Consider the following 16,023-nt stretch of genomic DNA (forward strand, 5'->3'; position numbering starts at 1 on the left):
TTTAAGGTAGATATATATATAAGTACAATATACTTAATACGGAAGAAAACCTTAAAGTGGATAATAAATAAAATATTTTAAAGTAAATAAATAAAGTTCAAAAATGTATTTAAAATAAAATATAAATAGTTTAAAATATAATTCATGAAGGGAAATCTGAAATAGAACATTGTATACATAAAAAATTTATACATGAATAATATATATAAAAACGTCAAAAATAGATAATGTTAATATATACATAAAAGTTTAAAACAATAATATTCAAATGATAAAGCTCACAACAAATAGTGAAACAATTTTTAAAATATATATGCCTATAAAAATATTTAAAACAAAATGTATATAAAATTATTCAAAATGAGTAACATGAAACAATTTAATACACAGATCAAAATAGCTAAAATGATTTGAAATAAACAAAAAGGTTTACATGTACATGAACAAAGGCTTGATTGAAATTAAATTAAAACAATAGGGGAAAATTAAGAAAATAGAACAAATAACAAGGGGGACCAATGTGCAAGGCGCAATAATGCAGAAGGATCTAAACTGGAAATATGCCAGTCCTCACAACGCAGCATTAAAACGCGGACTAAATTGCAAACACATGCAAATTGTAAAGCCAAATTAAAAAAGAAAAAAGAAATAAATAAGGCCACATTCGAACGCCCATACAAAAAGGGAGGATCTATAGAGAAATTACCCCCTCTCCGCCAGAACGCGCGGGTCATAGGGACTGGGAATCAGGTCGGTCGGATCTTATGTGCACGGCACCGTTTTGGAGCCATTGGAGCGGGCTCAAACGGTGTCGTTTTTAGTCGCTTAAAAGGGCCCCAAAGATGAGCTATTCGACTGAATCAATGGAGAGGGAAAACCCTAATCCTCTGCGCCGTTCAGCCTCTGTTTCGTCCTTTCAAACGATGAATATCGCTCCGATAGTGCCCTTTTTCCTTCCTTATTCCGAATCCAACCCTATAGTCTGCCGATTTCAGCCTTGGAATCTTCTCAAGCTCCGACGTCGACGAAGAAGATAGATTCCAGTGGCTCATACACAAAGGTAAGTCTTCTTTTTTTTTTGAATGTAAAATGATTGAAAACAAAAAAAAAGCCAAAGAAATAACCAATAGAATCGAGGAATAAAGATCACCTTCGCAAGAAGTGACTCCCTAATTTTCAAACGAATTGTATTGCGTATGTATTGTGTGTTTGTATTCTTTTTTTGAGCGTCCCCTTACAACTGATGAAATCCCCTTGGCTTTATAGCCGAATCGGGGTAAAAGAAGAATAAAAATAAAAAATACAATACTCCTCGTTGTTTTTGTCTGTTTTTGCTGCGTGGTTTGTCCCTTTCTTTGCATGTACAAGTGTGCGCTGGCGTACGAGGCGTGGGGGTGGCGCCAGCAGGCTGGGGCGTACGGAGGCCTGGAGCTGTTGGGGTTGCTGGTTGCGACGCGAGGACCCCTCTGCCCTGGGGTTTGCCAAAATCGGGCTTAACCTTTGGGCCGTTTAGGGTATTGGGTTAAATCATTTAGGATTTTGGGCTATTGGGTTGTATTAGGTTTTAGGCTTTAAATTTAGGTCATGTAATTGGACTTTGAACATTTAATGAACTGTGATGGTTTTATTTATTTTACGCTTTATGGTTTGTTTGTAACGGGCTCGGGCATATTTGGCCCACTACAGTTTCCACATGGCATGACATTTGCTTGACATGTAATAAAAAACAAACAAACAATAAATTATAAACTTTAAGGATCAATGTTAGTTAAAAAACTTAATTGTTGCATTTAAAAAACTTAATAGTTGCATTTTTACGATTTGAATACTCAAATGAAAAAAATATATATATTTAAAAAAAATTTGATAGAGTTTTTTTAAGGTAGTTTTTTAAACATTTAAATCTTAATACCATATTCATATTTTATAATGGTATAGATCCACCTTCCTAGCTTTTATAGTATGCATTTGCTCCTCTCTTCATTTATACATGTACATAAGCCCGGCCTCTTGATTATATGCTGAGGCCTCCTTTGAATTTCATTGGAATCCTAATGTGGTGCGTTGAAGCACCTTCTTAAAGCAATCATGCCATTTTGTATCCTTTAGCCTTTAGGTAATAGAATCAAGGGTAAACAAACTTTTCATTTTCTTTAATGAATAAAACATAAGTTCACCAATAAATGACGTTAAGTGCAATTTCACTAAAGCTCTATTATTTTACTGGGTTAGTGCACTTGAATTTTAAACATTTTTATTTAAAATTAAATGATTTTAGAAGGTAAGTAATCAACATGATGAAGGCATTCTTACGCTGCACGCGTTAAGTCCAAAATAAACTATCTAAATAAAGGTATACCATTTACTCTTGAAAAGCTCAAACTTTAATAAATTCTATAAATAAACAGTCATTAGTCACCAAACCAATCACAAAAATTCAATTGAAATAATTTTAGTTCAACTAATAATTTTATTATATGCCAATCACACCACTAACACAATGACAAACTTGTGTTAGTTTCAAATTGACATAAAATTCAAGATTAAACCTTAAACCCTTTCCCTTTCTCTTTTTCTCATTCTAATGTAAGTTCACTTGTACAAAAATAATAACTTTATTATATAATAAATTAATAAAATTATAGTTATTATAATCAATGTAACCAATTAAAATTAAAATTCAATCACATAAAAATAAAAATATTATTTTTATATATAATCTCAAATTAATATATATACTTTTAATTACATGTCTAATGTCTTGATGTTTGTTTTTCTTTCTAATTACAATTTATCTTATCACCATCATCACGATTAAATCTAAACACATATCCCACCACTAATTTTAATCTCACGATTAGAAAACTCAATCTCACCGTCACAGCTGTTTTCAATTTCACTGAAACCAATCTCACCAGCCATCTAAATAGACCCTTAGATGTCCGCAATGCAACCATAGCCAGCAGACAGTCAGAACGATACTTCTGATCAATCTTTAATCCAACTTTAATGCAACGTATCGACATGTCTCTTTTTCTTTTTTCTTTTTTTAAAAAGGCCATGGTTGCATTGATAAGAGCCAAACTCAAGGCGTGAAAGGAAAGTAGAAAATATATATATACACAAAAAATTAAGTGCTTGGTTTAATATCTCTGCGTCGCATGTAGGTTAAAAATTGTGTTGGTAATTCTGCTAGAAGTGCTCCAACCATAGAAATTTCTCCACCTGCAAGTCAAGGGTTGTTATAATCCCTAAACTACAAAATCGTTTCCCAAACATTTTTAGGCAACTTTTCACGCTAAGCAACACATTTGGGCAAATTGCGTTTAATCATTTAAGCAAGTTTAATATCTTATTTAAGGTTTTCTCTATGCATCCCGAAATGTCTTGCTATATAAAAGGGGTTTGGTTTTTAAAGCAGATTGAATCTTTAAGAAAGTTAATTTTTTCTCCATAAATTTTGGAAATTGAACCAACATATTTAAGCAAGCTCGAGTAGATGACTTACTCTGTACATCCCGAAATGGAACAAACTGAACGATGTCACGTGAAGCTATACATCCAGTTGTGCTTTCAAGTCTTTCTCCTTTGTCTGCATCTAAAATCTGTAAAAGGGATTTAGTTAATAAATCAAATGAATCTTGCGTGGGTCCTTTCAACAACATAAAATATCAAGTACTGACAACAAAAGGGTGATCTGTGAAGAGATCGTTATCCTTCAAATGGATATGAGATGGTACATGTTGTAAGTACCTCCATTTCTTTGAAGTCAGCTCCTCCAACTCCAACAATGAGGATCGACAATGGGAGACCAGATGCTTTTACGAGGGCATCTTTGGTTTCTTGGAGGTCAGTTATAACCCCATCCTAGAGTTATATTAACAGCTATTAGAAATAGTGATAAAATTAGATCTATTGTTATGAGAGGGAAAACAATAAAATTAGTTCTAATAAAACTAAAAAGAATAAAAATAAAACAAAATAGGAATGTTGGTGATGGATACTGATAGCATAATGTTCATGTGTTTATATCAGCTTCAGCTGGCTGCTAGGAAAACAATCCGTTTCTTTTATGTATCTTACCGTGATTATCAACAAAACAAAGTATTTTTTAGCACCAGTGGAAAGAGAGTCACAGGCAACTACGGAAGCTCTGTTGATCACATGTCCAAACAGTGTTGGCCCTGCCAGAGAGACATTAAAAAGGGCACTGGTATATGCCATCATAATTCCTTGGATTCCTTGAACCTGAGAGGGAATGATATTTCTTAATATCAGGGCACAAGAAATGAGAGCATTCAAGATATCAATAAGATTTCTGCTCATAATTAGTCACCTCACAGTAGTTACTGCTTCCATTTAAGTTGAAACAATGAGAAACTGGACCATCAATAGGCCGTGCTCCAAATCCCCAGGCAGGATAGCGTCTATCTGCATCATAAAACTGCAATACCTCTCCAACCTCATAGATTGCCTGGGTAAAAATATGCATATCATTTGCTAGGGTACCCATAAAAAATAAATAAACTATTGAAAGAAATCAAACCTTTAAACTATTGAAAGAAATCAAATTTTTACTTTCTGGTATGCATTCAGCCGTCCTGATGGATCAATGTAATGCAAGGAATCAGGGAGGCGGGGATTTCCATTCGAAGCTGATATACCAGAATTCAGAATTAAAATGTAAGCATATATATAACCTATGGTACTTTTGCAGAACTGCACATACTGCAAGATGCCTTCCACATTTATCTATACAGCCTTTAACAATTTCAGATAGTTACAATCAACTCAGCATCATTCAAACCTAAGACCTCTTTTTTTAAGTGATTCAGCCCAAATAATTTCTTAAACTAGGGGAAAAAGAAGACCTAGAGAAACAAGAAGGGTTTCTGTACTCTTAAAAAAGTTGTTTGTTTAATTCATTATATTATTTTTAATCAAAAAGTTCCTCACAATCTAGATTTTATGTTCAAATAGAAAACAATGCATGTTTTGTCATTAAACTTGATAAGAAATACGTCAATACTACAAGTAAACAGGAAAGTACCAGTGAAATCAATAGCCACCATAAAGTTTAGCTCGAAACCCCCAGCCAGGTAATCCAGGAAGGTATGTTGGGCAGTCTCAGAGAATTTGTCCACTAAAAGCTTGCTATTCAATATCTGCCTCAAAGTTAGCAAATTCATAAAATTAAGCTAAATAAAAAAAATGTATTATCAATTAATTCAATTCATGTGGTTAAACCTTGTTCTCGTAATTATGCCCAACCAGAGTTGGCAAATATAAATTTTCTCCTTCCCTTCCAAGATGAAGCTTTTCCAAATCTGCTAGTGATTTCCGGACTTTTCTAATAAAACCCAAAAGAGGAAGCTACATCAGCAAGCATTGAAAAGAAAAAACAAAAAAAGAAAATAAGATCTACAGTTACCCAATCAGATCATGCTTTCCATTGCTGTTGAAGTTAAAACACTCTATCACTAATGGACTATCCTGCAATTTTATTTAGAAAATATAAATTCAGAAACCGAGCAAGAAACAAAATCAAGAAAGGCTAACTTAATAAACCAATGACGGAAGCATCTGTGTTCATGTTAAGCAAACACCACCATGTTTACATAGCTGATTGTAATTTATAGACAGGTCAGTAGTAATAACCAATTTATTGGTTAAAAAGCTCGGAATTTTGAGCAAGATTAGGAATTCAGGATTACTAATAAGAAGAATCAACAAATTGATGGAAAGGAAACTGAAGTCTTCCCAAAAGACCCGAGTGGTCAATATTAGACCAAACTTGCACTCCATTTTAGGAATCAAAGAAATAGAAAATCTCTTTGAAAACTATGAATGAAAACTTGTAATACCTTGCTTCCAACTTGTTGAATATTCAGAAACACTGGCTTCCATGTTGGGTTGTGATCATTCTTTAGAACTTCAGTCTTACATACAGGAATAGAAATCCCACTCTCCACGAGTTTTGATATAACCAAAAAGGGGTCCTGCAAGACAAGTCCAAATTTGCACCAAAAGATAACTAATATTCCTGATAAAAGTACGAATAGAAAGTAAGAAAATATGAAACCATCACCGCATACACTTTTTGAGAAGAGATCCTTAGATTCCAAATCTATACACCTTAATATGATATCTGCCGTACTCTTTGAGCTAAAGCATTCCTCAGCATGCACAGTAAGCTTCCCACAGTGCTGGGAATGGGTTGATGAAACAGATTCCCCCCTACGTATAAGATCCAGGGCTAATGACCTGTTTGGTTTGGTTACAATCTGTAAGATAGAAACAATTTTATTTAAGTAAATGAAGTAAAGCAAAAAGCAAGTGAAGATTCCTCAATTTTATTTTAAATCTAAGTGTTTTTCATTAAACTAAGGCATTCCAGCTCAATTGCATTATATTACAAAGTTCCGTTCAGATATTTATGATATACCTCTGATAATGTGCAGCATGCCTCACCAAGAGATTGCTGCTCCTCCAGCTTAAGCATCTGTGTAGAAGTGAAAGCATCAACTGAAGGTTTCATGCTTTTACCCACTACCATGAGAATGGCAGAAGGCAAATTTGTTGTACATCTTGTTAATTAGCAAAGTCAGATCATATATCATATTTCTAAATAACAGAAATGTAAATAAGCATGGTGACAAACTATGATTTCATAGAAAACACATACAAATACAACTAAAAATATATATCACAAACTCAGAATATATTATACATATAATATACTATATATTACTTCCAAAATTGTAATTAAACTATAAAGGCAGAGTGAGGGCAGGAATAAAGAAAGACTGAATTACTTAAATATACCTTCATTTCAACATTGTGATATTGAGTATCCACGTCAAAAACCTTAAACCTGTGACAAAATAAATTCCAACAAATTAAACTGCATGAAAAAAAAAATCAGATCATCATTTTGCTGATCAAAGAAAAGGAAGAACAGAACTTACAGCAAGTTTTGGACAACCTCAAAATGATAAGTAATTGTATACTTTGCAATCCAAGTAGGAGTCAAAGAATTGAGAACTACTTCAGTACGAAATACTTCGTTAATTGCTCCATCTCTTTCTTTAATATAAACCACCACCATTGGATCACTCTAAAGCAAACAAAACGTATGAGATATCATGCTAAGTTTTCTGCAACAAAAGTACGATTCTCGTAACTAAATAATAAAGCATGGGAGTAAAGTACATAAATGTTACTAGGTGATACAAGAACTACAACTGAAAATGTTTTAAGAGCCAACTGATCATACAAACTAAAGCTAAACAAAAGCTTTCTTTTCATTTATGATAGATTTACCAATCTGTCCTTATCTCAAAAATTTTCTTGTAAAGTAATGTAGCAACGTGAGATTCAATCAAGATTATAGGAGTAACCCTAGAGTTAGTACATACTTATTGGATTCATTAAGGACATATTCCTAGAATGTTATAGCTTTATCAGTTTGGATGTGGAATTAGTAAAGGATTTCTTTAAGTACTTCAGGTTATGTGATTGCCTCACATGTTTCATTTTCTAAACCTGGCATGATCCATAAACTTCTCTCACAGGACAATTCTAACAGCCAATCACACAAGAACACACCACCCCTTACTACATGAGGAGATAGCACGTCTTGATTGGTCGCTTAAATGCACCATTAAACCTACCTATATGGCATCCATGTTTCCAATTAACCATACAGTGTGACTTCTCATCTTCAACTCCCTAATTCCAACCACCCAATTGTTATTTCCTAAATTCCACTCATTCAAACTCAAATGTTCACAATAATTATAAATTTCGACAAGGTCAAATATGGTAAAGCACTGAATTTCTAACTACATAATTGCTAGTAGAGCAAATAAGCTAGGGTCTCGCTTTGCATGTATTCATAACGTGCATACCTTGGAGAAAACATCCCGGTCTCGCAAACTCGTAGCAGAAAATGATAACTGCGTACATGGTTTTGCATAAAAGAATCAACGAAAGAGCACAGAGATTGGAGATTTCAGATAATTTAGAGAAAATGAAACAGAAAGTAGCTTGTGTAGTTAACATGATGAAAATCGAACTATAAATCTAAATACTAATACTAAGACTAATAATAGCAATATTAAATCGATTAGCCAATCATCTAGTAGGTAACAAAGTAAATTCCACCATCCATTATAAGGCAAAACTAGCCATTAAGTCAATTATTAATAAAGTAACTCAAGAGAGAGAGGAAAAAAGACCTCGATCTGAGAGAAGAGGCCGTGGATACCGTGAGACCTCAAATACATGTCGACAGCATCGTTTTGGTTGCCAGTAGCGGCGGAGGAAGCGGCACCACTCACAGCTGCCATACCGCCACCGACGTCCGAGCAGCAATTTCCCATCTCCAACTAACTATACCAGCAGAACTCTCTTTTATAAACTAGGTAAAGGATATATATGCATGAGACAAAACAACGACAACAAAAAAATCAAATGTGAAGTAGATTGAGAGAGATTGGAGTGTTTATATAATATTAAATTGATGTCTTTGAAAAATAGAAAATTGACAAAGAAAAAGTTTAAAACTTTCATTTACAATTCACTAGACAAAATTAGAAATGAAAATGGCCCACTTTTTTCTTCAATTTGTTTTGGGCTGTGTCGTCTGTCTCCATTTTCGGTTCAGCGACAGAAAACGCGTTGCTGAAAGCGCGTCAATTAAAAAAGATGAAGCAAAAAAATTCAGCTCAAATTTTCAATTCCTATAGTCCAAAAAGGAAAAATAAAAGGATAAACTCACCCTACTTTTTACAACTCTTTTTAAATAGCAATTATTATTATTTTGGTCTCAACCGTTAAATAGTAACAAAAGCTTAACGGTGTATTTATATAACATAATTTTATAATGACCATTTTAAAGTGATTGACTGGTAATTTATTCTAATTTTAAAGTAATTAAGGTGAAAAAAGCACCATACCATTAAAGATAGGTGGTAACTTAAAAAGTAATACATCAATGTACAAATAAAGATGTAATGTGACAAATGTCAAGATATGTAGAAGCCACAATAAATTTATCCTTATTAGAAACACTGTACGAGATTGAAGAAAAATTAAATAGAGTTTAGAAATTTTGCTATAAATAGCAATGTATGAAGCCTAAACAAGGCATCAAAAAATAATTTAGATCTTCTATCTTACTTTTAGTATTTTCTCTTTGTAAACATTCCTTCTTTGTAAAAACCATCCTTTATTTTTAATAAAATTATCTTCCGCATCCCTTATTCTCAATAATTGGTATCAGAGGCCCTCGGAGTAACGATTCTTGAAAAATTGATATCATAATATTCATTGTAAGTTCTTATCTTTAATTTGCAATTTAGTTAATTTTGTGGTTATTTATCTTAAAACACATATATCTGTTATTTTATCTTAATTTTGTCCATTTAAGTTTGAGTGGGAGACGTTAGGCCTTTGTGTGTTAAGACATAATAACGTAACAGACGGTTTTAGGTACCATAGATAAATAACATGGAAGAAACAGATAGTTTATATAAGGATAAAACCTGCAATCATATTATGCATATAGACTCTAAGCAAGAAAATAATATTTCGGCCCTCAGTAAAGGATTTAATAGTTTAATAGATATAACATCTATATATTTTAATAAATTATATAATAAAGTTAGTAAGAAGAACAAGTAAATCATTTAGGAGATATTAAGGAATTATATTTGAACAACAAATCTAAAGAAATCTTATTTAAAGTTAATAATAAATTAGAACAGGTTATTGTTAATAAAAATATAGAGTCAGAAATAGATTTAGGTCCTTTACATTATGGTAATAGTAATATAATTTTAACTTTATCTAATGAAGAAGAAACTTCTTTAGAAGAATCATCTTCTACTATTAATAGAAATAAAAAATCTGAAAAACAGAAAAGAAAATATATTACTCAACAAAAATATGATTTTCAATCCAATAAAGAACTTATAGAACATTGGAAAATTAGATTTACTAAAAGTAAAGATAAAAATAAAAGAGTAGAATATTTAAAATTGATAGAAGAACTTTATGAAAAACATAAAGATATATTTACTTTATTCAATTATCATTATATGTTAAATTATGATACTACAGAAAGTAGTAGTTCTAATAATTATGATAATTTAGAAGACTGAAAAGTTACTAATTATAAATCTGATGAAGAAAAGACTTCAACAGATGAAGAAGAAAATATAGAAATTCTAGAACCAATGGATATAAAACAAACAGATCTTTATGGTAAAAGAAAAATAGAATTAGATATTTAAAAAGATGATTATTTGAGAACTTTAAATAAAAATTTTGATACAGTTGAAAATACAACTAGGATTTTTGGTAACCAAACTGAAAATATAGCTACTAATGAAATTAAAACTAAATATACAAGAGAATAATCTAATCAGCAACCAAGTCAAACTATACCTATACCACATAGGATAGATGATTTAAATAAAAGAAATGTGGCCTAAGAAGGAATATATTTAGATTTAACTAATATTTCAATATCAGACTATGAAAAAACTATAGATGATTGGGCACAGTCAATGACAATTGTTGTAAACAACAACAATACTTGGACAAAAGAAAAATTCTTAAATTATTTTGTAGTAACTTTTCAAGGTGATGTTTTACAATTTTAAGACGGTGGGAAGAATTTGATGTAGGAAAAGTCCTAAAAGGACAATTAATTAATCAGATAGATACTCCTAAGATCTTTTAAAAGGATTAACAAATATTCTAAAAACAGAATTTTGTGGATATTTTGATAAAAAAGATCAAGATAGCGTATCTAGTTATACTTTGTCTAAAATTAAATTATGTGATATAAGATATCTAGAAGAATTTTTTAAAAAATTTCTTCATGAATATCAAAAGTTAAAAAATGAAAATATAGAATTTTGGAAAAACCAATATTTTCATAAATTACTATGTATAAAAAAATATGTATCTTATTTAGATAAATATAGCAAAGAAGCACGAGTAGCAAAAGAAAATATAGATTCTATAGGAAGTAGGATAAATTTTGCAAAAGAAAAAATAACTTTACACTGTTTACAAACTAAAGCTTCTAAACAACTAAAAAATAAATTAAGTTATAGTCACTGTACAAAAATTTTAGAAAATAGATGGGAATTTGGATGTAAAATAACACGTCCTCATACTTATAAAAAACATAGAAAGAAAAATAAAAAATATAAATTAATTAGATGGAAACAAGGAAATAAAAAAAATACTGGTAATAGTAGGAAAAAGAAAAAATTAGTTAGAAGAAAAACTTCTAAAAAACCTAAAAAAACAATATGTAAATGTTTTATATGTGATGAAGAAGGTCATATAGCACCAAATTGTCCTAGCAAAGGAAAAAGTGCTAAAAAATAATTAAAAGTCTTGAAGAACAAGATTTAGAAATCTGTTATGAAGAAAAAATAAATCCTGAAGAAATATTATATGAATTAATATCAGAAACAGATTCTGATTCAAATAATGAAGAAATATATTTATGTTTAATGTAGGAAGTAGTTCTAAAAATCAATTAGAAGAAATTCCCAAGTCTGAGCAACAAGATATAAAATTAGGAAATTTATTCGGAGAAGAAAAAGACTTTTTTGATGAAATGATAGAGAAAATAAATAAAAATCATATTTCTAAAGAAAATATATATAAAATATCTAAGTTTAAAATATGGAGTCAAAGACATATGGAGAAAATTAGTGGCAATACAGTCGCTAAAGATACTAAAGATGAATTAACAGAAATCTCATTATTTACTAAATATAAAATTAAGAGGATTAAAAAGAAATACCCTCAAGTTAGATATATACATTTAGGTATAATTATGACAACAATTAAAGCTTTATTTAGAAAATGCCATGATATACCTATAATAGCAGTATTATTAGATAAGAGAATCCAATAAAAGCACTTATTGGAGGTATTCTGTCTAATTTACATAATGGTGTAATAGGTTTTAAAGCTAAACCAAATTACTTTATATCTATTACAGATCCTCTAATAGAAGAATATTTATGTTTAAGAATTCAAACAAAAAATTATGATATTAACGATTTAGTAGAAGATCTAGTAATAAGTTGGACTTCTATCAATGAATCTACAAATACGGCAGAAGTAGAAATTAAAGAAATTAATAATAAAATAATTGAGTTATTTGAGCCTAATAAATTTACTACAGAAATTCAGCCAAAATTATTACATTTAAAAGATCTATCAATACCAAGAGATTGGATGATAGATAGAATAAGTGGTGCTGGTGCTTCAAAACCTGTAAGTACTATAGAATATATATCGTCAAGAGATAGATTATATTTTAAAAATAACGCTATAACAAATACAAATGATAATTTAGTTTTATCCTCAAATACTCAAACAGAAGAAGATGAGGATAATATAAGTACAAGCTCAACACAATAGAAATGAAAATAGTTCAAATACCTATTTTTCCTACTGAACCTAGTAGAAATTCTAGAAATACTAGAATGGAAGAAATACAATATTCTACAATTATTCAACAAATGAAAATGGGAAAAAATGATATTATTACAGTTTCAAATTTTCAACCTAGGAAATATTATAGATATATAGAAATTACATTTCAATTTACAGAATATAAAACATATTCTTTACATGCTTTATTAGATACTGGAGCTACCATCAGTAACTGTAGAGAAAATGCCATTCCTGTAGAAAAATGAGAATTAATGAAAAACCCAATTAGAGCCATAGGAATAGATGGTAAAGAAACCATAATTCAATTTAAGGCTAGAAATATACCAATTTTGCATAAATAATGTAAAATTTGTACTTCCTAAAATATTGTGTTTTCCTGAAATGCATGGAGACATATTATTAGGAAATAATTTTATATATCATCATTTACCATTCTCTATTGATAAAAACTTAGTAATATTGTCAGCAGAAAAAACTTCTGTAGAAATATCTTTAGTAGAAAATCATAAATTTGCGTGTGATAAAGGATTTACACCAATAAGAAAAGAACAAATTAAACAACCTAAAACAAGTCATTGGTTGTTTAAAATTTTAGAAGATAATTTTAGTGAAGAACTATTAAAATTATGGTAAAATAATCCTAGATATTGTGAAATAAAATTAGAAAGTCCTAATAAAATTATTAGAGTTAAACCTATGATCTATACTAAACAAGATATAGATGAATTTGATACACAAATCAAAGAATTATTAGAAAAAGGATTAATAGAAAAAACTAGTAGTCCACATTTTAGTTCAACTTTTATGGTAAGAAACCATGCTGAAGTAAAAAGGGGAAAAGGTAGGATGGTAATTAATTATAAAAGATGAAACCAAAATATTATTTTTGATGGATATTTTATCCCAAGAAAAGATGTTTAAATTAATTAAGCTAAACAAGCAAAATATTTTAGTAAATTTAACTGTAAATCAGGATTTTGACAAATAATGCTAACGGAAGAATCTAAGCCTTTAACAGCCTTTAGTGCACCTAATAGTCATTATCAATGAAAAGTAATGTCATTTGGGTTATGTAATGCACCACAAATCTTTCAAAGATGAATGGATTCTATATTTAATAAATATAAAAGATTTTGTGTTGTTTATATAGATGATATTTTAATACTTTCATAAACATTAAAAAAACATAGAAAACATTTAAATATTATTTCTCAAAAAACATGGAATTATTTTGAGTCCTAAGAAAATAGAATTAGAAAAAACAAAAATAGAATTTTTAGCATTAAATTTATCAGCAGATGGTCTTAAACTACAAGATCATATTATAGTAAAAATAAAAGAATTTCCTGAAAATATTGAAGATAAAAAACAACTTCAACAATTTTAGGAATAGTCAATTATGGAAGAAATTTCTTTCTTAACTTATCTCATAAAATAGGTAAGCTATATGAAAAGTTAAAAAAGGATAAACCTTTTAACTGGTCTAAAAAAAATTCAGAAATTATAAAAAATTTAAAATCAGAAATAAATTATACTCCAAAAGTTTATTTACCTAAACAAGGTGATAAATTAATTTTAGAAATAGATGCATCACAAAATTATTGGGGATGTATTTTAAAAGCTAAAACAGTAAATAATGAATAATTAGTATGTGGATATAGTTCAGAAAAATTTAAACCAAATGAAATCAATTATGTTATATATGAAAAAGAATTATTAGCAATAAGGAAAGGAATAAAAACTTTTCTTATATATTTAACAACTGAAAAATTTATCATAAAAACTGATAATCAGGCAGTTAAACAATTCTTAACTAACAAAAGTTTGGAAACAGCACCTAGAAGAATTAGATGGTATAATAAATTATGTACTTTTAATTTTAAAGTTTTATATGTAAAAGGCACTGATAATATTATTACTGACTATCTTAGCAGGCCTTATGGATAGAGATAAAAAACCTCTAGAACAAGTTAGAGAATGGACCATAATACATAAAAAGCCCAACAAAGGAAAATTAATAACTCCTAATCAATGATTTATTAAGACATCTCCACAGCCATCATTCTATTCTAACCAAGGATATTATATTCCCTATCCAATGGTAAGACCACCACTTGGATCTCAATTATTTTCTACACCAAGTATGGTAAGCCAATACCCTTGGTCCCAAGATCCAAATTCGATATTTCATCAAAGGAGCAGAAAATTTGTTAAAACAACAACAAATTCCAGAAATAAAAGATTTTTATAATCCAGGATTATCAAGTGAAATTTATAATTTTATCAATGAAATATGGAAAACCCATATTTTAAAACAAAGAGCAAATTTTAGAAGAACTCTTACAAAGTTTTCACAATTCTTAGTTGAAAAAACAACTACAGAAAATGAAGCTCATGAATTATTATTAAAATCTATTTTATATAGAGATTGGGAAGAGCTTAATATAGAATATATGGATATTAAGGAGATAAACAATCTTCTTGATATATTTTGATATTTTATTCATAAAGGAACAAATAGTCCTATTATGAATAAAGTATTTAGAATATGTTTATATAATAAAGTCAGAAAAATTTTACCAATAAAAATTTTTGCAAAAATAAATAGAGTTATTTGCAATAAGCAAACTCAATTTCAAAAGACTTTTTCTGAATACTATAAAGTTTAGACTTAATTACAAACCATTTGATATAAACAATATTGAATGGGGTTTTGTTAAAGAAATAATTGTTCAAAATTTTTCTTTTAATTTATTAAAAAATTTTCCTGCAATTATTAAGTCTATATTATCAAAAATAGTAAATCAAGACGATTTCTATTATTATTTCTATATCCAAATGAGTAGCCTTATTGGTATTGCTGAAAAAGAAAGATTTTATTAATCATGTCAAATTTGGATTATTTAAAGAATGACTGGAAGTCCCAAGTTATCAGATGTCAAAGAAGACAAAGAACACTTGACAAAAAATATTGATAAGTGTTATAATAATTTTAATTATTACCAGATCCAAACAGGGATTGATTTAATAACAACAGCTCAGCATGTACTTCAACATTAGAGTTATAAACTTTGGACTGATAGAAGAAGGATAGTGGCTGACGAGACTGGAAATATCCAGAAAAATAGAGATGAAGAATCTTTAAAGTTGTTAAAAAAGATAACTGATATAGAGATTGATGATTTTTCATCGCACATAATCGATGAAATCAGAAACACGTAGGAGACTTGAAATTCACTAAGATTGTCACCAAAATCATTACACCTAGATGAAATAGAGACTTGGAATCTCAACAATATCCAAGAAGGATAAAGACAAAATAGCTAGCTATGTAGGAAAACAAGAAGAAATTCAAGATAGGTGGTAACTTAAAAAGTAAGGCATCTATGTACAAACAAAGATGCGATGTGACAAATGCCAAGATACGTGGAAGCCACAATAAATTCATTTTTATCAGAAACACTATGCGGGATTGAAGAAAAATTAAATAGTTTAGGAATTTTGCTATAAATAGCAATGTATGAAGCC

The 16,023-nt window shown here is 29.6% G+C and overlaps 1 protein-coding gene across 4 annotated transcripts; it reads right to left on the reverse strand.

The window, feature by feature from the left end:
- Positions 1–2,689: 2,689 nt before the first annotated feature.
- Positions 2,690–8,746, reverse strand: LOC107886177 (protein BONZAI 2). Of its 4 annotated transcripts, XM_016810030.2 has the most exons (17): positions 8,616–8,746; positions 8,241–8,394; positions 7,911–7,958; positions 6,969–7,117; positions 6,826–6,874; positions 6,446–6,502; positions 6,096–6,284; positions 5,865–5,999; positions 5,432–5,493; positions 5,248–5,350; positions 5,051–5,165; positions 4,579–4,655; positions 4,337–4,474; positions 4,084–4,248; positions 3,754–3,867; positions 3,509–3,605; positions 2,690–3,225 (listed from the first exon to the last, which is right to left on the reverse strand). In XM_016810030.2, exons 2-17 carry the CDS (start codon positions 8,382–8,384, stop codon positions 3,131–3,133), a joined length of 1,737 nt encoding a protein of 578 aa, XP_016665519.2. In that variant the 5' UTR covers positions 8,385–8,394; positions 8,616–8,746; the 3' UTR covers positions 2,690–3,130. The 4 variants fall into 4 exon arrangements, with proteins under 4 accessions (XP_016665519.2, XP_016665518.2, XP_016665520.2 ...); XM_016810029.2 differs by lacking the exon at positions 8,616–8,746 and having other exon boundaries at positions 8,241–8,568; XM_016810031.2 differs by lacking the exons at positions 7,911–7,958; positions 8,616–8,746 and having other exon boundaries at positions 8,241–8,569.
- Between the last annotated feature and the right edge of the window lie 7,277 nt (positions 8,747–16,023).

This window comes from Gossypium hirsutum, chromosome A03 (genome assembly GCF_007990345.1).
Source record: "Gossypium hirsutum isolate 1008001.06 chromosome A03, Gossypium_hirsutum_v2.1, whole genome shotgun sequence".
In the NCBI taxonomy this organism is placed as follows: domain Eukaryota; kingdom Viridiplantae; phylum Streptophyta; class Magnoliopsida; order Malvales; family Malvaceae; genus Gossypium; species Gossypium hirsutum.